At 37.6% G+C, this 22,039-nt stretch overlaps 1 protein-coding gene across 5 annotated transcripts in view; it reads left to right on the forward strand.

Moving 5' to 3' along the window:
* The window catches only part of ANKIB1 (ankyrin repeat and IBR domain containing 1), a 96,208-nt gene that overhangs the window by 70,891 nt on the left and 3,278 nt on the right, over positions 1-22,039 (forward strand). For 2 of the 5 annotated variants that reach the window (XM_048077508.2, XM_048077507.2), the window contains 12 exons: positions 735-879; positions 2,648-2,814; positions 6,853-6,941; positions 7,930-8,060; positions 12,845-12,979; positions 13,552-13,638; positions 13,732-13,798; positions 14,194-14,339; positions 15,974-16,152; positions 17,404-17,455; positions 20,525-20,636; positions 21,651-21,784. In XM_048077508.2, coding sequence (XP_047933465.1) covers positions 735-879; positions 2,648-2,814; positions 6,853-6,941; positions 7,930-8,060; positions 12,845-12,979; positions 13,552-13,638; positions 13,732-13,798; positions 14,194-14,339; positions 15,974-16,152; positions 17,404-17,455; positions 20,525-20,636; positions 21,651-21,784 — 1,444 coding nt within the window. The remainder of the gene's footprint in view (positions 1-734; positions 880-2,647; positions 2,815-6,852; positions 6,942-7,929; positions 8,061-12,844; positions 12,980-13,551; positions 13,639-13,731; positions 13,799-14,193; positions 14,340-15,973; positions 16,153-17,403; positions 17,456-20,524; positions 20,637-21,650; positions 21,785-22,039) is intronic. The other 3 variants (XM_048077510.2, XM_048077509.2, XM_048077511.2) reach the window with 3 other exon arrangements.

A 22,039-nucleotide genomic window follows, 5' to 3' on the forward strand; every position in this document is an offset into this window, starting at 1 on the left:
TGTTAAAGATGAGCACTTTCTGTTACGCAGGGTATAGGTAGGTCTGAGTTATCCCATTTTAAGCTGAATCTAAGATGGATTGAAATGGCAAGTCTCTCTACATTAACTATTGAAGGATCCCAGATGACTAACTTAGACATGCGTATCCTTCAGATAAATAAAGCTAGATGAGATAGATACCATCCTTGATATCAGATTAATAAAGAAGTACTAGCTTTTAAACTAAGCATCCTTGTGCACTGTGAGCTGAAGTCCAGTTTTCATCAGATTTCTGAGCTCTTTCTGTCTTGCATTCTAGTAGTTAGGGACTATAATGTTCTCTGTTTAGAAACTTGTTTCCAAGAGCAGAGCTATTTTGACTAGTACAGTTGTAAAAATTAATTGCACATAAAATTAATTATTTCCTGGATTAATTACATTTCTATGTTCTGTTTAAGTTAGAAGTAATGCTCAGTTTAATTAAACATTGCATAGCAGTATCTGATAAATGGCAAGGATGGAAACTGCAAACACACAAGGCTATGATGGTGCTCACTTCTGAACTGTGACAGTGTTATTTTTTTTAATTATGCTGTTCATCAAATCTACAGTTCTTCTGAGCTGAAATGGATACTTTCTGTTCTTTGTTTAAAAAAATATTAACTTGTATATATTATGAACCTAGTATAATGTATTCAGCAGCCTTTTAATTTTTACTTTTTATTCACAAATACTGACTGACAAAATTCTGGCAGATTTTTGAATCTGAAAATTCAGGAGGGTGAAGCTCACAACATTTTTTGCCCAGCATATGATTGTTTCCAGCTTGTGCCTGTAGACATCATAGAAAGTGTGGTTTCCAAGGAGATGGACAAAAGATACCTTCAATTTGACATTAAGGTAAATTATCAAACTGTTCTTCTACTGTTGACATGTGTTTCATTTTATTAAAAACACCATACAATTTCTATGTGAAATGCTGCAACATATCTGTTGTTTAAAATACAAACCTTGAAGTCTTACACAGTACGATGCGAACAGAAAGGAACAGAACAGAGCAGTTTGGTTCAGTTCAGTTCAGTTGGAAGAAGACCATTCAGAGACCATTGAGTCAGCCTTCAGGGCTGACCACAAGCTGAAGCGTGTCACCGAGGGCATTGTCCAACTGTCCCTTGAGCACTGACAGGCACGGGGCACCACCCGCCTCTCCAGGAAGCCCGTCCCGGTGTGTGACCACCCTCATGGCACTGACATTTCTCCTCACGCCCAGCCTGGCCCTCCCCTGGCACAGCTCTGTGCCCTTCTGCACCCTGCCATCGCTCCCCAGGGAGCAGAGGCCGGCACCTCCCTCTGTGCCTCCCCTCCTTGGGAGGCTGCCCAGAGCCACGGGGCTGCCTCTCGGCCTCCTCTTCTCCACACCAGACAGCCCAGGCGTCCCCAGCCTCTCCTCACAGACACAGCCCTTCCAGCCCTCTTATAGTTTGGTGCCCTCGCTCTGGGTGCTGTCAAGGCCCTGAACATCTTTTATGTTGTGAGCTGCACACAATACTCAAGGTGGGGCCGCACCACGCTCAGTGCAGCAGGAGGGAGGATCACCTCCTCTGGCCGGCTGGCTGTGCTGTGCTCAGGGCACCCCAAAATGGGGTTTGCCCTCCTTGCTGCCAGGGCACGCTGCTGGCTCACGCTGCGCCTGCTGTCACCGGCACCCCCAGGTCCCTTTCTGCTGAGCTGCTCCCCAGCCACTCGCTGCCCAGCCTGGGCCTGGCCCTGGCATCGCTCCGTCCCAGCTGCAGCACCCGGCATTTACCCTTGTTGAGTTCCATGCCACTGATGATTGCCCAGTGCTCCAATCTGTCCAGACCCTTCTGCAAGGCCTCTCATCCTTCAGGGAGTCAACAGTAGCTCAGCTCCCAGTTTAGTGTCATCAGCAAACTTGCTGAGGATGCATTCCACTCTTGCATCCAGATCTCTGATAAAAATGTGGAACAGGACTGGCCCTACAACTGACCCTTTGGAACACCTCTAGTGACCAGCCACCAGCCAGATATAGATTCACTGCAACCCTTTCTGATTTATTTTTCATGATTTCGTATTTCAAGTGGCTGGTGATCAGCATAGTTCTGAAGGGAAGTAGTGAAAGTTCCTTTATTACCTCATTTACTTGATAAGTTTTACAAAAGAAGACCTGGTACATTAATAAAACGTTTGGAAATAATTTTCTGAGTTAGTCTAGTTCTGATTTCAAGTTTACTGCAGGTGATTATGTTGTGGGTTTTGTTTTAATCAGTAAGGTTTTAATTGTTTCAACTACAAGAGTCAGTTCTGTTAACATGTATTGCCAGGGCATACACAGTGGAAGTTTACACTTAGCCATATCACAAAGAATTTGACCTGCACACATTGAACATTTTGTGGGGGATATAAATTTGGATCTTGGCATAATACTAAGTCTGGAGTATTGTTGTTATTTCCCAAAGAAATACTATTTTTTCAATGGAGATTAAATTATTCTCTTTTAACAACGATTTTAAAAAGCCTGTCAAAGTAGCTATGGTTGTCTATGCTTTTTGGCTTTGGTCCTTCAAGGGAAGATTATGATGACAGATATATCAATGATAAAATCTGATCTTTTATGTTAAAATATTTTCCTTTTTTCCTCTTTTTTCAGGCCTTTGTTGAAAATAATCCTGCTATTAAATGGTGTCCTATACCAGGCTGTGAAAGAGCAGTAAGGCTAACAAGACAAGGGTCAAATTCAACAGGATCAGATACACTTAGCTTCCCTATGCTAAAAGCCCCTGCTGTAGATTGTGGAAAAGGACATCTTTTCTGCTGGTTAGTACTAGAAACTTATCTCTACATAAACTCATTGCCACTGCTATTCCAAGGATTAATACAAAGTTAAAAGACCCACTTAGTATGAAGCACGCAACAAAAAATAATATGAGATGGTATATGACTGTAGTATTCTGTATTCATGCAGTAAATAAACTCATGTGCACAAACATTTCAGTATTTTGGGGCACCAAACTTTGAGCAAAGGTTTATAATATTGTCTTGTTAATTATTGGTTCTAACTGATACAAAGCAGTGGCATGAAGTGCTGTGATTTTCTCTTTTTAGGGAGTGGGAGTATAGGTACAGAGATTTTTTGTGTCTCTTCTGGATAGTTGTAGTATATCTGATACAGGGCACATTCTGAATTATAGCATAGAAAATGAGCAAAGTTTGGCTCTTTCAGAATTTTGGTGGAATCACATCAGAAAAGCTGGAGCTTAAATAGAGCTGTGAAGGATCTTTTGCTCCTTACATAGCTAGTTGTTTGCTGGAAACGCTACGGTCATTGTTTCATTTTTCAGCACTTTTTCTTATTAAGTCTTAAGATGAATACAAGCTCAAGAAGGAGAGAAAAGCCATTAAAATATATATATTTTAAACATCCCTCAGATTGCCTGAGCCGTCTGTCTTCAGCAGTTCCAGGGAAAGGGCAAGAACAATATCAACAAAAGCAAAAAAGTGGTGGGATATTTTTCTGAAATCTGGCGCAAGCCCTGTCCTAGCTCCTTGAGATTATCAAACTGGCAATTTAGGACTGTTGACTGATTTAAGACTGTTGTAGTGGGACGTCCTTTTTGCTTTGGAAAATCAAAAAAGGTCAACTTAAGTATAAACATTTAGACAAGCTATGTAATCCTTCTTTTCATTTTTCAATTGAAACCATGATACAAGAAGAAGAAGAGATCCTGAGTAATGTGCTTGATTCCAAATATCATAAGACTCTTAATGAAAGATAATTCTGATTTTAGTTCTTTCCTTATATGAATGGAAGTGAAGAAGGAACAAGAGGAAAGTAGACATAATGAAGCAACCAGGAAAGCTGGAAAACAGAACTTCTTGGGAACAAGTTGTTCACAACGGATGGAGAACTCAGAAGGAAGTAAATCCTGTGAAAACAAACCAGAAAATGATTTAACAATGAACGTATAACAAACCTTAGTGCCATTCCGCAAGAAGGTATCAGCCTCTCATCCTTGCTTCTGTATACTGGTGTCCTAACAGAATCAACCTTCTGTTGACCTGAAGGACAGAGTTTGAGATCACTTCAGTGTAATACTGACACGGTCTTTCAGACATTGGCAGCCTTCCTTAACATCGGCTGAATACACTAGCTCCCTGCAATGTCCTCTAAGTATGAATACGTTCTCCGAGATCCTGATTTTTATGAGAAATTTCTTTTTTATGCTTCCTGATAATATTTCTTTATGTTCTTTTTATGTTAATGCTTTGAGATACTGCACAAGTGAATATGACTTAAGGTCTTGAAAAAAGACCCAATTCTATCAGCAAAATGTTCAAGAAGGTATTTCCAAGGCCTTTTTTTCCTCCCCACGAAAGAAGACTTTCAGCAATGGCAAGAAAGTTCTGCTAGCAACTGAAGCATTCTGCAGTACTATAAAACAGAATGTTTTGCTGAGGACAGTCGTGTTAGTCTCATAGTACAAAACACTGTGCATGATAAAATTAGCTCTTCTGGAGAAAAAGAAAGCGTGTTCTCAGTTCAGAGGGTCTTCATCATCACTGTATGCTTGAAGGGAGCTTGCTTTATATCTTTAAAGTTCAATCAACACATCCCACATTTCCGTACTTCTGTCAGTTCTGCACGATTTCCCAAATAATCTACAGCTTAGACATTACAGTATCAATTTATACTGCAGTTAGTAAGAGATTCTTCAGAATCTATACATTAGAAAACCCCAACCAACCCATAGATAAATCACTTGCTGTAAAGTAGTAAGGAACAATCTGTGAGGATATATCAGTGTGGTATGTCCATTTGTGGGATCTATAGCCTTTCTGCTCATAAAGCCAAGAAAACGTAGAAGTAGGAATGTTCTTCTTAAAATGGAGTTCCTTAGAATTTACTCATTTTTCATTAGCTGCCACTAACAACACCTTCAACAGAACCTAATCTGTTGTGACAAATATAAAATTCCATTCCCTTTCAGAAAAATCACTGAGCCTCTTAAATGTAGTGCAAATGAAAACGGTGCACGAATCCTACATCTGTATCTATCAGAGAGATTCTGTATATTAGAACCCCTTCATGCTGTATCAGAAGCATAAGGAATTGTAGCAAGCAGACACTTCTGGAAAATCGTCTTAGCAGGCACTGCACACTTAGTTTTGCACCATCAGTCCTCACTCCTGTCTCTCAAAGACTCAAGACTGTCTTACCTTCTCAGGAGATAAAATATTCCATAAAATATTTTCATAGAAACAAAGTTAGACTAGGGAGCTCCCGTCTTACAATGTAAAAAGTGTGGATTTCTCATTTATACTGAGATTTTTCAAGATTTCTAAGGGGCTCAGTGCAATTCTTGAAATATTTGCTTATTCCTTATGGTAGGATTGTTGAAAATGTCAGTTCTATTTCCCAAATGTTCTCTAAAATTCTCTAAAGGGTGTTTCATTTTCCATTTTCCATGTTCTGAAAATATTTCAGACTACAGGACTAAAAATCAGTCTGTCTAAAAGTTCACATATTTGAAAATCAAAGTCCCTTCCTTCTCCCTTCCCACACAGTAGTAGATTGACTGATCAGCTTTTGACTTAAAACTGAGTTTGTTAAAGTTATTTTTTGCTAATTTCAGTACTTCCTGGGAACAAATACTGTGTGAGAGGTCTGGACTCTTTTGATATCAATGATTTAAGAGTACTACTGTCCCACAGGTGTGAAAGGTGTCAGTTTTTGAACTGTGCTGAGGTTATCTTATTATAGACTAGCTATTCATGCTTGTACAGATCTTTCCCAATTACGGAATCTTAAGCATCTCCAAAATGGAGCTCCTTGTGTCGTGAATTTAAGCTTGTTAAATAGCAGACTATCTAGTGGAAAAAAGGTTAAAAACTGTGCTCCTAATCCTTTCTTTGTTCAGATATTCCTGCTTAAAATGTGGACAAGAGCAATCGGAGAGATACTAATTTAGCTTCTGAATCTGCACTGCAAAAAGCAGTTCACCATTTGATCTGCAGAAAACTTGCATATGTTCTGATGCAGCTGGCGCCCATCAGATATTTACTCCATCTGATTTTTTTTTTGTTTGATGTGGCAGATGTCTGAGGCTATGTGCCACCTCTCCAGTAAAATAGGGAGTCATTACAAATCCAGAGTCCATATTGACGTATCTACCTACACCCAAGCACCATCTGGAAGCCATTTATCTGCTGCTGTATGGTAGTGATTGCCATCCTTAAAGCTAGTGCTAACCTCAAGAGAAGCTCAAGGGACTCATTTCTCTACTTTGTCCATTTCATTTGGAGACTCTGATGGAAAGAGCAAAAATCCATAAACATTTAAAGCTGATTGAAGGGCTTGGATCTTGTTCCAGACTGAAAGCATGAATCTAGTTAAAGATTAATTATTACTACTGCATAGGTACAAATAATACTACATAAAATGAATTTCAGCAATAGCAAACTACCTAGTTTTGGATAATCTCTTTATTATGAGTTGAAATTTAGCTTTATCATAGAAACTGTACTACCATTTTTTGTGGCTCTAAAGTAGTACTTTGTCATAACTTAAAGTGCAAACCTGATGATTTAATTCAGGTTGTAATTTTAAAAAGCTCTTTCCCTTTCCTGTCTCATTTAAATTCTTTATTAATTTTAATGATGGTCATCTATGCTTGTGAGTAAGTGGTCTAAGAATATTTTAAAATAATGTTAATTGGATGACTTTTTATCTTCCTGACTTAATTAAAGTTTGAGTGTGCCTTGATAAGTTTCCATGGCCTTTTAGCTTGAACCAATTTCAACTTTAATTCTAAATCTCTAAATGAATAGTTATTGTGTATACATCTTAATTTTCAGGGAATGTCTTGGTGAAGCACATGAACCTTGTGACTGCCAAACCTGGAAGGATTGGCTACAGAAAATATCTGAAATGAAACCAGAAGAACGTAAGTCGTGCCTTTTTTATTCTTCTTATTATTTTGTTGTTTCTTCTATTTTTAGAGGGATTTTTTAGTTGCATTAAGTAAAAGCTTTACATTGGTTGAAAAATAGGATAAAGAAGAGAAAGAAAAGCAAACTGCTGAATGAGGAGCAGCTTCACGCTTTATCTGCATATGAGGACGCAGTAATGGCAGACTTAAGCCATTCCTCCCTATTCTCTCTTCATAAATCTGCATGGGGTTCAGATAGATTTTTTTTTCCCTTCCTCTTACAGCCTCCTTCATTATTTTTTCATTTTTTCATTTTTTACTGAATATAACTTTATTTTTGCTGGACAATTTAAAATCCTTATCCCAGTCTGCACTTCTGTTAGAATTGTGTTCCATGCAGTTGTTTGTGTGCTTTAAAACTATTTAAAGGCAACAAGTGATGATAATGGTAAGGTTGAGGGTGTATTGCAAGGGAATTGTGGGAAATGGCTTAATGTTAAATAACTGTTAGTGAAACAGCTAGCAAAGATTGTGTTTACACAGGATAGATGTTTTCTCAGTCAACAGAAACAAACATACAAAAAAATAACAGTAACTTGAATAAACAGTATCTTAACTTGGTTACCACAGTTGAGCCTTTCCACAGTATGTCATAGATTATTCTGAAATGCATATAAAATGTTATAGACGCAGATTACACCATGCTTAGTCAAACAATGCCATTTTTTCATATATGTTTTTCTCATTTATATATTATATATGCTATATATAACACATACTACAGTATACATAAATAATATGTATAAGATTATTATGTACAAATGAGTAGATGTGTATATTTATATATATGTGAGAAATATATATAGTGAGGAATTACAATACTCTATCAAGAAAAAGGTAAACACATATCTTTCCTAATCTGATTTTCACAAGTTATTAAACAACTACAATTTCAACTTGTCTGTTTTTGCATGCTTCACATCCTCCTGTCACCCTCATAAAGTTGTGGGAGTTAGTGAGGCATATGAAGATGCTGCCAACTGTCTGTGGTTACTAACTAACTCCAAACCATGCGCCAACTGCAAATCTCCAATTCAAAAGAATGAGGGCTGCAACCACATGCAATGTGCAAAGGTAAGAACGACCTTTCATATAATTTGTTTTGAAACCATAATTCAGGTTGTGTGTGTCATAGATACATTTCAGGAGCACAGAAGTCCAAAACTTCTGAAATGTCATGTCTAAGATCTAATGGAACCTGTTGCAAGAATTACATAATTTGCAAATTGTGAGTTACATGTATTTAGAAGATGTTTCATATTTAGTGAAATTTCTTTGGCTGGCAGGTGAGGACTGTAATTATCAAGATTTCATAAACACCTGACAATTACTGGCAGTACAGTATGAAACTTAAGGGAACAGAAATCATTGATAGTTTAATCATCATTAATAATGTAGAAGAGAATGAACACTTTCAGTTGGCAGAAGATGATATATTTTAAGAAATGGTAAGGTCTAATGAATGTTTTGCCTTCATGCATTTTTCTTTTGCACTATTTCTCTACATAGCAACAAAACAGAGAAGTTTAAATGAAATCTGTAAACACAAATTAATCAGTAGGAATGAAAAGACAGGAAAGAGTAATACCAAAAGAAACTTATTGGTGACAGCAGCCAAAAAATTAGTCATGAGTTTGCACAGTGCTACTGAAATAGAAAAAATATTTTTGCCATGAATACAGTGTAATTTGAAAACACTTTTTCTATCAAATTAGTTAAAAACAGCATATTTAGCATACTGTTTCTCTATGTCAGAAATATCTTATATAACCATAGCTAATACCTGTTTGAGGATGATCATTGAAAATGTGAAAGTTGCACATATTTGACATAGTTAGCTTCCAATAAAAAGCTAAGAGGTTTAGAAAGTAATTCTCTTCATTTTTCTGGAAATGTGTTACTTTCCATTGCTATCCAGGTCTTATTTTCTTTATATTATCATCACGTATTCTGTCTGTGATACAAGCTGAGGATTGGGTTTGGTTTTTTTTTTTTTTTTGGTGTAGTTTGTCTGCAGCAGCAGAGAACAGATTCTGTTCTACTTCAGTTTATGCCAAGTTTGCTGTTCTTTTTTTTCTTCTTAAATAATTTTTAAAAGAGGTCATAAATTCCATAGCACTAAAAAGTGTAATAAGGTATGTTGTTCAGCTCAATTTGAAATCTTCCAGACTGTAAACAGAGATAAGAGTGCTTGAAATAGTTATTTGCAGAAGGATTGTATTGGTGTCAAGATTTAAACAATTCATTTATGAGATGTAGAATCATGGAAACATTTAGGTTGAAAAAGACCCTTAAAATCAACAAGTCCAATCATCCCCTAACACTCCCACGTCCATCTCTAAACCACGTCCCTAAGTGCCACATCCACACGTCTCTTAGATACCTCCAGGGATGAGGACTCCACCACCACACTGGGCAGCCCATTCCAATGCCTAACCACTCTTTCTGTTAACAAATTCATCCTAATATCCAAGCTAAACTCTCCTGGAGCAACTTGAGGCCATTTCCTCATGTCCTGTCGCTTTTTAACTGAAAAAGAGACTGAGACCCTCCTTGCTGCAACCTCCTTTCAGGCAGTTGTAGAGAGCGATGAGGTCTCCCCTCAGCCCCCTTTTCTTCAGACTGAACAGCCCCATTTCTTTCCACATTCCTCATATGTCTGGTTTTCTAGTCCCTTCACCAGCCTTGTTGCTCTGGCTTTAGCAACTCAATGTCGTTTTTGCAGTGAGGGGCCCAGAGCTGAACACAGTCCTCGAGGTGTGGTCTCACCAGCGCTGGGTACTGAGCGAAAATCCCTTCCCTAGTCCTGCTGGCCATGCTGTTCCTCACAGAGGCCAGGCTGCTGTTGGCCTTCTTTGCCACCTGGGCACATTGCAGGCTCATGTTCAGTCAGTGTAACAAAATGTTCAGGATGTGACAGAGCCTCTTCAGTTATTTGACAGCAGTTGTTGTCACTGAGCTCCTCTCAATAGAATGAAAGCATGGCTTAAGGCTTGAGAGGACTTCGACCGCTAAGCACTGGTGAATATAGATAATTTAATTTAGTACCATCCTGAGGCACTGGCTGACAACCACAATTCTATTCCCCTTTGATGTCGTTCCTTATGAACAGCTTGAAGTGTCCTTAAATCAGTCAGCTTCCCTTTGTGGTGGAGAAATCTCTGCAAACAGAAGCAGCCTCCCCTCAGCCTGGTGAGGAAGTAAAGGAAGGGGATCCTCGGGATCACTGCAGGGCTCAGATGCAAGATATTGCGGACACCTCGCTTGTCTCTTCCTCCGCTGAAGGAAGGGCCTGTTACAAAGCCTCTGCCTTTCCTGCAGTAAGTTCTGCTCGAGCCTACTTACTACGTGATGAGTAGAGAGCTGCGACTGCCTCTTACCAGCTAGCATGTACCTTGGTGTAGAGACGGTACTGTTTCGTCACAGAATCCATTTCTGTATTTAAGCAGGCACCGTGCTGTTTTATGAGCCTGGTTTCTAAGGTAACAAGGCTCATGCAGTCCTGCTGTCTCTCACTCCCCTAACTCTAGTAGTTTTTAACCTTCTGGGTACTTTGAACCAGACAGAGGAGGGGGAGTTGCAGATGCTAAATCACTGCAAATTTCATGAAACTTGGTAGCTCTGTGGTGCAGAGACTTAATTTGTACTGCCCCCAAGAGAGAGGCTGAAATACCTACTCAGCAGTTACCTGCTCAGCAATTACCTCTTCTGCTTGGCTCAGACGGTGGCCAGGCAGCACGTGTCAGTTGTTAAGCCTAGCCAGTGCTGCCGCCTGGTTAGCTGATCATAAAGGCGAATAAAACAGAGCTCAGGGTTTTGGGAGATGAGTCAGAACAGATGGACGCGTTTTTGAATGTTTAATGAGAGTGAACCTCGGGTGACTGAGGAGGCTTTCGGTGATGTGGTGAGAGATTAGAGGATACATATGGTGGAGTGGTCATGGAGGGAGATAATTTGAGAGAGGTGGCATTATTGCAGTAGGAGCGTATACACATATAAATGAATAGGAAATGAAGCTTTAATAGTTCTGTTTGTTGTGGAACAACTTGCTTCATGCTGTTTTTTTAAAAATTTTGCTACAATTTTTTTCTTCTTATGAATGTCTCTGAAAGATAGGCAGATAATGCTGTGATATACGGTTAAGACTTTTATATACAACTATTTTCAAACTTCATTCTCAGCACTCATCTTACCAGTTTGTATAAGCAAACATCTTCAAAAAAATATTAAAGAAAAGGTACAGCACAATAGCAAGAAGAAATACTGTAGTTTGCATTGCTTTTTAGAAGAAAATCAACATCACTGGTGAGACAAAATTAGCAAAAGTACAATGCAGGAATTGGATTTAATTTCATCATGTAATATAATTAACTGAACAACTTCTTATGAACACATAAGGTATGGAGTATTTCACAGAATCATAGGATATCTGAGTTGGAAGGGGAAAATGTGGCTTAATTTACTGAATTCCAATAATAATGTTAATGGCTTCTTATTTATTAATTAATGTACATTTTTGCTTCCATTTTTCAGAATTTTTCTTTGCTCATTTGTTAAACAGATAAAATGAACAGGGATAACAAGACATAAAGTCTTTTGCACATCCATCCATAAACAGCTTCCAATTATTTTGAAATAAACTAGCTGAGAATTCAGTGCTGAGTTGAAAATAATACAGTTTGACCTTCTTTAATGCAGAGCAGCCTGGATAAGGCAGATCTTCTTGTGTTACCTGTTTTGAAAACCTTCTACTCAGTAAACGCAGAAAAGGCTTAACTTGAAGTAATCACTCTTCAAAGTTTGTGTTCTGTGTTGTGTTTTTTTCTCTCTTGCTTTAGTAGTTGCTATTAATATTTTACATCATGAACAGCACATGATTAAAATACCAGTAATCACATATTTTGAATTTCTTTCAGTAAACAAGTGAAAAAAAATATTGGTAAAGTCATTTTTCACCTAAGCTTTCTGTTTTCTTTAGGCTTATGTTTCTTGTAATTTCTTAAATAAAGTTAGTTATGCACTTCTAAGGTTTTAAGTGCCCTTTCTACCTTACAGCAGATACTAAATCATAACACTTCTTTCACATTCACTGCACTATAAAGATACCAGCAGGACTGCAGATGAGAATAGTAAATTTCAAAAGCATCCCTCTTGAACTGTTGATATTTATCACTGTACAGGCAGACTAGGATTGAGTGAAAAACTGTTCTTCTCTGTATGGAGAATATTCAGGATTCTAAAAAATACTGCTTTCCAATTTGGAAGAAAAGGCAAAATCATGAACATTTTTCATTAACCAACAACTGAAGAAAATGCAGATAAGATCAGTTGAAGAACTGCATTTTGGTAACCGAAGTAATTAGGGTTTTTTGAGCATTTTACAGGTAAAGTCATATTCATGTATAAATCATTTGTTTCATTTTAATGATTTAGAAATTAAACTTACTGATAATTTCACATCTCTCTTAGAGACAGGAAATTTGTTAAAATTCACCCTTTCTCATCAACTGTTCCTGTGTCATTTTAAAAATTGGACTTTTAAAAACGAACAACAACAAAAAACCACAGGCCTAATCATATCTATTTATCGCTTGCTTTATTTCATCCACTTAAAACTTAACTTGTAGGTCCAACATAATCTTGGGATTCAAGGAATAAAAATTACGACTTCCACGGTTTTATAACCAAGATCTTCTGCAGTACATAAAATAGGAAGGAGGCTCCTCAGAAATTCTATTTAAACTATAAGTACACTCAGAATAATGTTAATTCATTTTTTCATGGGAGAGAATAATGATGCATAACTCTGGACCTACAATGTATCAGCTTCTTTCTTTTTTCCCCATGTTTTTCTGAAGTGCAAATATGACTTTTGCTGGATATGCTTAGAAGAATGGAAGAAGCACAGCTCTTCTACTGGAGGCTATTACAGATGTACTCGCTATGAAGTTATTCAACATGTCGAGGAACAGTCCAAGGAGATGACAGTAGAGGTAACAAATAAAAGTGTTTGTTTAAAAAAATAGCACAAAGGCTGCAGCTTTCTGTTTAGGGTAAATTCAATCAAAATTCTTCCCAACCAGAATTTTAACTGGGAAAATATAATTTTAAATATAACAAAAAGACAGAAAGAAAACACTGCTTATTTGTGGATAGAAGCATAAGATTTGGTTCTTCTTTTGGCTTTGGTAACAACCACTGGTTGACTTTAGACAAGTCAATATACTTCTCTGTGCCATGGTTTCCTTTTGTGAAATGGGTGTGCTGGTACTGTAATTAGCTACTGTGCATTACAGAAGACACGTTTGAATCTTGGCATTTGGAAAGTCTGCTTAAAAATAGTATGCACACACACAGTGCGTTGACTCTCACTTACAGTATTTGCAGGCTTGGGAATTCCAAAAACTACATTTCTCTCTTCTCATACATATCACTTGTCAGCAATGTATATAATGCTTTACATGTAGAGGAAGTATAAACAGTTATGTAAGTATATCTAATGATGATTATTAAATTAAGCCATAAGACTTGTCTTGATTTGTTTTCCTTTCCCATTATTTTCCAGGCCGAAAAGAAGCATAGAAGATTTCAAGAACTGGATAGGTTTATGCACTATTACACAAGGTTTAAGAACCATGAACTTAGCTACCAGGTATGGCTCAAATCATTTTTACTCATTCTTTTTTCCATTTTATTCATCACAAAATAATGAGCTTATTGTATTTTATTTGTTTTCTTGTTCTAGTTAGAACAGCGCCTTCTAAAAACAGCCAAAGAAAAGATGGAGCAGTTGAGTAGAGCTCTCAGCGGAAGTAAGTAGAATTTGTCAGTTATAGCTGTGAACTGCGAATTTGATCTGAAATCAAATCAAATGTGTTACGGCTAAGCCTCTTGAATAGAGCTCACATCAGTCTGCTGTGTGATGTGATCCCTCCAGTAGTACAATTCCTAAGCAGTGGATGAAAGCTAAATGTTCAGTAAATCATATTTCTTTCAAAGACACAGGGAAAGCAGCATTAGTAAGAGAGAAGTTAATATTCTCTGCTGAGTTCTTATAGTAAGAACATGGTATACTTGTGGTGAACCTGCTGCTGTTTATCTGCAAAATATTCAGCTGATGTGCACATTTTTGGTGGAAATCTCTTATAATAAAATAAATGCTGACATCAGCAGGAAAATATTTTCACAATGTTGTATCGTCTTACAGCTGAGGGAGGCTGTCCTGATACCACATTCATCGAAGATGCAGTACAGGAGCTTCTAAAAACTCGCCGCATTCTCAAGTGTTCTTATCCATATGGATTCTTTTTGGAGCCTAAAAGCACAAAGAAAGAAATATTTGAACTTATGCAGGTAATACATGCATATCGTTTGCTTTTCTGTTCTTTTATTGGTAGTGTTAGTTATCAGTGTCTTGTTTCCATTTTTGTAGTGTAAAACTGATATACTTACTTAGTATTTGTAAACAAGTCTGGAAAATTAATGCAGAGGGAAAATTAATACTCTATGACACAGTAGCTTTTAGTTCAATTTTAGGATGAATGAAAAACAACACATGGCTGTAGAATAAAAAGGGCAAGGACGGGTGGAAGGGGAAAAAAAGGAAAATCATTTCTGTTAACCTCCTTTTGAAATAACATTTTAGCTGAATTCTCACTTTGAGCAAGCTTCATAGCCCAAATCCAGAAGAAGCCCTCCCCAGAAAGCAGCAAGTAGACAGTTACATCAGAGGAGGCCTGGATCAGGGCAGGTGTTATTCTGGGGTAGGAAGGATCTTCCATCAACTTGTCTTCTTCTTCTGTAGCTCCCGTTTCCTGTTTTTCCCTACTAATGTGTCAGATGAGGGGGTGAGGGGCAGAGCTGTGAGAGAACCGGGGGGTGAGGGTGGGGGTGCTTCAGCTGCAGGGGCTGCTGCCTACTTTTCTTTCCTTTAGGGCCCCAATAGATGTTCAGTGCACGAATGTGTGCAGGGAAGCCCTACTGCAAGCTGGAGGAGCACATTCAGGTCAATAAAGGGGTAGGCTAGAAGGGCAGATATTTTGGGGTGGAGACCCCAAATGGCTTGTTACACATGGAGTAACTGGGGTACATGCTCAAACTCCAGTGAGTAACAAGCTCAAGTATCTGCCCACAGTGGTCTTTGAGGAGTGGCTGAGGGAACTGGGGTTGTTTGGTCTGGAGAAGAGGAGGCGCAGGGGAGACTTCATTGCTTTCTACAGCTACCTGAAAGGAAGGTGTGGGGCGCTGGGGATCATCCTCTTCTCACAGATAGATAACTAGTGATAGGACTAGAGGGAATGGTCTCAAGTTGCACCAAGGGAGGTTCAGGTTGGAAATGAGGAGACATTTCTTCTCAGAAAGAGCAGTCAGGCACTGGAACGGGTTGCCCAGGAAGGTGGTGGCATCACCGTCCCTGGGGGTGTTCAAGGAAAGGTTGGACGTGGTGCTTAGGGACATGGTTTGTTGGAACAGATGATCTTGGAAATCTTTTCCAACCTTAATGATTCTATGATACGGAGTAGTATTCGAGCCAGGCCCAAATCACAATGGAGAAGTTGGGGCAACTGATAAAGTTTCGGGCCTGATAGAGCAGGCTTCCAAGGATGCACTGACAAGTTTGGTCTGGCTTAGTCATCATCCACCTCAAAGTCTTTACTGATGAATCAAGGTCGTTGTTCCAGACAACATAATGAACACCAAATAAAAAAATGATTCCTGTCTCTGTTAACTGCATCAAAGAAGAAAGAAGAGATGGATAGGCAGAGAACAAACAATTAGAGGTGATCTTGCTAAGGGGGATCTCTATCATTTCTTCAGTTTTAACAATTATTTGAGAGTTAGTGTTTCAGAGAACTGATGGACCTTCTGTCTGGATGGTATTTTCACGAAAATGGAAATCATTCCATTCAGTATTTATGGTGTAGAGTTCTGCCTGATTTTTGTTTCACTGTAAAAGTATTCTATTCTGTATTTATTAACTACTGCAGACAGACCTAGAAATGGTCACTGAAGACCTTGCACAGAAAGTGAACAGGCCTTACCTTCGGACTCCTCGCCATAAAATCATCCGTGCAGCTTGTCTTGTGCAGCAGAAGCGGCAAGAATTCTTGGCCTCTGTAGCCCGTGGTGTTGCTCCTGCAGACTCACCAGAAGCACCCAGGCGCAGGTAATCCAAACAAAATACTTTGCAACTAAAAAAAGTTAATTTGGTAGCTGTCAGAGTGGGTCAATCCCTTGTCATTCTTTGACAGCAAGGTAAAGTGGAGCTGATAAACTTGGTCATAAATCATCAGATAGTTACATTTTCTTGGTCATTTGATCCTTAAGGAATTACAGCTTTTTTACAAACCCTAATTTGTAAGGTCTGTAAAACCCTACAGACTCACGTGCTGTTAATCACCTTCCCTTTGTTGATGAAATTGCAAATGAGAAACCTGTCCTGGCTTTTAAAATTGTGTCAAAAGCCAAGTGCAAGAAATGTCTTTGAGCGCTGGGGTGGTGAGGATTGTTGTTTGTTTGGTTTTTTTTCACTTCTTCATTAGCACTTACAGAAGAACCAAGTTCATGGTGTAAGTCAGCATAGTTAGCTGGTTAGCAAATAAGTAGTGTGATTTGAAATCAATATTTAAGTAAAACACAAAATGAAAAGAAAACAAAGACCAAAAAACAAGAACAACAACAAAAAGACACAAAACCTTAAAGAGGTTATGTACCAAATTGGGTAGTATTGTTTCACTACTGTTTTGTGGGAATTATTTTTTAAACCATGCACTTCTGTCTTTCATGGTGTCAAATTAAAAATGTAAAACTAAGTTTTATTTAAAAAAAATACATTAACATGTGCATCAATTTGAAAACTCAATTACTACTTCATGACAAAGAATTTACATGGCATAATTACTTGTAAGGATTATCCTCCCCACCCACCTCTCCCATAGCAGCAGTTACGCAGGATACCCTGAGGACAGTACACAGTTTGAAAATGTATTTTCACCCTCAGTATTTTGACTTCAGCTATCCAAACAATAACCTTTGTGAAAAATGTGTTTGAGAATTACTGCTCTGTACTTTGCAGCCTAAATTGCTTCCCCATTTGTGATACATTAATGATTAAATGTCATAGCTTCCATCTCACTTTTTTTTTTTCCTTCCAAATTGTCACTAAATACTTGAAATGCTCCAAAATTCTATAAATATTTGATAGAAATATCAAGCAGTTCTGGAATAGTCAACACTTCTATTGTAATTTTGTAGCTTCCTAAATGAGTTTTAAGGTAAGAATTAGAGCAGAAGACTTGTTAACTTAAGAGAGTTACAGTTGCACTCAGTTTTATATGTTGATAGGTTTTGAAGCTATGTATACTGTTCTTACTTTGTTCCAACTCTGAGTTTTATGGTATATCTCTTAATTTTATAGTTTTGCTGGTGGAACGTGGGATTGGGAGTATTTAGGATTTGCATCCCCTGAGGTAAACTATTTCTTTTTAAATCTTTAAGTTACTTCTGCATTTTCTAGAAACACAGGTATGACTGTGGTCTGCATGAAGAGCTTCCTTATTTTGATTTAAAGCTTTTCAAATTGGTTTAAGCTTACCTTATTTCACAATAGAAGGAAATATATGCATAGCTAACTGTGCAGTAACATTAATATGGATATAGTTACTTAAGATGGCATCATCATTTTTCAAGGACATAACCAGCTTTAGAATTATATATAAACTGGTTTCTATGTGCTGGAAAACCTTAATAAATATATGAAATTGTGTAGGTTATGTTTCAATGCAATATTATTTCAGCAGAATTTGAGAAAGTCTAAGAAATTTCCATCCTTCCGTAACAATCCTACAAAAAACATACAGGTATACACCCAAATATTTTAACATTTGAAATGTTTCTTTTTACTTTTATGTATTAAAGTAGGATGGAAATTGCATAGTCAAATTAGGTAAACTTCTGGTACTTAAAACAAGAATGAAAACTAAAAATTTTTAAATGAATATTTCACCATCTATATATGGGAAAGAGTATATAATGTTCAAGACTCTGCACTAAAATGTGAGAAGCTTCCTATAAAGCTTTTCTTCATCATCTTAATTTTTATTTAATATTTTGAGAACATTAGATTAAAGATTAAAGCATTCAGTTAGGAAGGAAGCTTCATCTCAACATTTCCTTGCTGCTGTTTTCTTTTCAGCTAGTGATTTTAAAGCATCCTGGAAAACTCCACGTACTTTTTCTGTATATTTCCTTTGCTATTGTTGGTGAGCATCATGCTGGTGAGAAAATAGCTTGTTTCTCTACAAAAGATCAACTTGCTTCTCCTGCCTAGTTCCTTTATTCCTTTCTTTTGAAATAATTCCATTATCATCAGTGGAACTGGTTATGAGAAGAAGCTGATCAGCAGTATGTTGATAATCTGTTTAGCAGCAGGTGCCATGGCAGTCATGCTTAGATGATTGCTTACAAGTTTTTATGATTTGCCTAAATGTGGCACTGTATTATGCAATTTGGCTTCTTTGCTACGTAGCTATCAAAGATACTTGCAACCACCTATGCTAAATGAATTTTGTAGAATTAATAATGGTCATCTTTGTTTATTTTAGTGATTTTCGATACAAAATTTTTGATGTAGAGCTGTACTTTTACTGGCAAGTAGTAGAACATCTGTGCATACCATGTTATCACAGAAAATATAACCTTACTGGTTTTAGCGAAGATTGTGGGGTGTTGTACGCCGTTGTGTGAAACCATGAAGTTCCAACACAACAAAATAAAAGGTCCTTTGATCACATGTACAAAATTGTTACAAGTAATCAGAAATAAAATGTTAGCAGTGGTATCAAGATCTCTATATAACACGTTAAAAAGCAACCAAAAGTATAGTTAAGGGGCTGTTGGTACAATCCATCACGAATTCATCTCGAACGGATGAAAGATAAGATCTGGTATGACTAAAAAATCTTAATGTTCAGTGACCACTTCTCATTATTCCTTATCTGATTCATAGTGATACAATTATATATACTTTTAAATAATTCACTTACATTGTTTCATATCAAGATTTCATTTTCTGTTGTTTGGGAAACAACGTCTGCCTTCCATTTAGGAAGTCCCATAGGCTAACAAGCACCTACTACTAACCACTGCTGAAGACAGGATATTGGGCTAAATGGGCCTTTCATCTGATCCAGTACAGTTATTTTTGTGATCTTACAATTTTCATGGATCTTCTTCTTACATAGACAAAAATCTTCCCACACTGATCATTTTGTGACAAATCTTTTTGGCTTGTATGTGTCATTATGAATAAGAATTTGATCTGAAACACTTCATGGAAAGACAACATACCATCACAATATCATTAAAATTAATAAGGTCATTGTGTAAGAGCAATGACATTTCTTGATTTAAATTTTAGATATTTTAGACATTGAGATATTCTGGAATGTAGACTTAATGTAAGAAAGGAACATTAATGGTAATGCTATTGTTCTCAAGTCATTTGGCCAAAGGAAGCCTTTGGATTCAAGATTTGTCAAGCTGGGTTTTAGGGAGGAAATTAGCAGTATTCTTCTCTGAAGGGAAGTACCTGTGCGTATATTTTTTTTTCCCTTGGGTAAATCAATTACTGAGATTAGTGAAAGACCTTACCTACACAGTCAGGTACTAGCCAAAAAACGTATCTAGAAATTTGCCTTCAAGCATAAAATCAGTCTCTTAATGTTAGTGAAGATATGGACATGGAAACATTTATTTCCAGGAATAAAGATAATTAACCCTTGGGATCTTAGTCTTTCCCATAAATGTTATATAAACTGTCTTTGGTAAATACATACACCGTGAGAAAATACAGTCTGTGGCAGTTCAAATCTGTATGGTGTGACTTATTAACGGCTCAGGTTAGGCAAAGATAGGAGATTTGTAATTCATGGAATAAAAATCCATCGAAGACTGCTCAGTAGAAGAGTGTCAGCTATGGCCTAAAAAGTTCCTGAGCTATAGTGTCCTGGAGCCTGGGAAAAGTGTAACAAGTGCCCGTATATATCTGCTGGTTTTTGGTATTTTTCCGAAGTTATATTCTACTAGCCACTGCTAGCAACAGGACCCTGACATGACCTACTGGTCTAACTCACATTAATTGCTTTTATGTTCTAAAATCAGTGGGTACACTTTTACAAAAAAGCGTGTGTGTGTATGTGTGTGTAACGTTTGGCATCAAAGTTTTTAAACAAAAAGAAGGGTACTTGGAATTCTTTAAAAAGGGAGATTGCAAGTATTAAAACATTGGTGGAACGTCAAGTATTTTTAGTTGCTAATTCGTTATTTTATAGATTTAGGATTACCTGGTGATTGTTTGTTGTTTTTTTGTTTTTGTTTTAAGCATTGCATGATATAACTTGCAATTTATTTTTCTGAAAACAGGTGATTTTATAATAAAACTATAAAATCACACATTTTTTATAAAAATGTGGTGCTCGTCGCATCAGAAAAATATTACTGCATGCTGCCCTGTATTTTGTAACCTTTGGTTTATGCAGGAATATGCTGAATTTCAGTATCGGAGGAGGCACAGGCAGCGTCGACGTGGAGACATGCACAGTCTGCTAAGTAATACTCCAGATCCTGATGACCCCAGTGAGAGTACCTTAGGTATGGTCCTGCCTGGGGCTGCTCATTCTCTTGCTACTTCAGAAATTTTTAGTAGCAACCACAGTGTTCTCCTATGGATGCATTTTAAACAAGTTTCAAATATATTGTTATACTTGCCAGAATACAACATTAAGACTCATTGTTGCACTGTTTTATGTGATTTTAGAAGCGTTGCTGACTTCATTGTGGCTGCTCCTCTTTTTAAAGGGAAATACATTGATCTTCCCACTAGCAATTCCTTAGCTATTTACAACAGGCTTGTTTTTTCTGAAGAAACTTTGAAAAACACGTATTTCATATGCCAGTCTTAGCTATATACCAGCCTTTCAATGCAAATTAAAAGGACCAGTTGCTGCTGTGAGCCTAGATGAGATTTCCCCTGCTACAGGACTGCTGGAAGGTAGCCATAAGGCTGTATCACAAAACCCTGCTCACAAACTGCTGTACTGGCCAAGACAGCCTGGAGACAAGTTGGCACGGGCTATGACTTCCAGCATGCTGCTCTTCCAAGCGGTGCCATGGCTAGTTGTGCACTAAGGTCACTGTAACTTGGCTCTCTGGGTCTCTCCGAGCTGCCAGGAGCTTCTGCAAAAGTACCAAAATAGCTCAAATCCGAATCATAATCTGACTCTGCTTCTTCAGAGCTTCCATTTGTGTGCTCAGCCATGCAGCAAAAATTCTCTTCTCCATGTCTCATGAACTTAAGCCCAGTGGCTTGTCCTTTAAAAACAAAATAAGTCTTTTTCAGAGGAGAAGTAAACAAACACATGCTTTATTTTAGAAACAGTAAAAAGAATATTGGTGAACTTTGATCCTTCCCTATTGCAAGTAAAATGGAAAACTGTCTGGTTAGTTTGAGGACTAGAATTTGATTAAACACTTCGATATTTTAGTGACCAACAGTGCATACTGTTAACGTATGTTAACGTAAGGCAAGAGGTTCTGTCAGTAAATGTAGTGGAGAGGGCTTTCTGACTTGTTCCTCAAATGTATTTATTTCAATTGCCCAAACAGACACTCAGGAAGGTGGCAGTAGCAGAAGACATGGCACTTCCATGGTGAGTTCAGCTTCTATGGGTATTCTGCACAGCTCTTCGCTTCATGACTATACCCCTGTCAGTCGCTCTGAAAACCAGGATTCTCTTCAGGTATCTCCACTAACCTCTTCTCCATTCTCTCTGTTTTACTTGCCTTCCTCTTCTCTGCTTTTCCGTGTCACGTTGTCTCTGCAAAATTTCTTAATTCTTCAACAAGAGAGGGAGAGTCCAGGGCAACAAATTACATATTCACACCAGTAAGAATTGCTAAACAATCATCAGCTTTTAAATTGTTGGCAACTGTATCAGTAAAAAAAATATTCTGATAAATTACATGTGTCAATCAACTGTGAATTTAAGATTTGA

Source organism: Anser cygnoides, chromosome 2 (assembly GCF_040182565.1).
Source record: "Anser cygnoides isolate HZ-2024a breed goose chromosome 2, Taihu_goose_T2T_genome, whole genome shotgun sequence".
Taxonomy (NCBI): domain Eukaryota; kingdom Metazoa; phylum Chordata; class Aves; order Anseriformes; family Anatidae; genus Anser; species Anser cygnoides.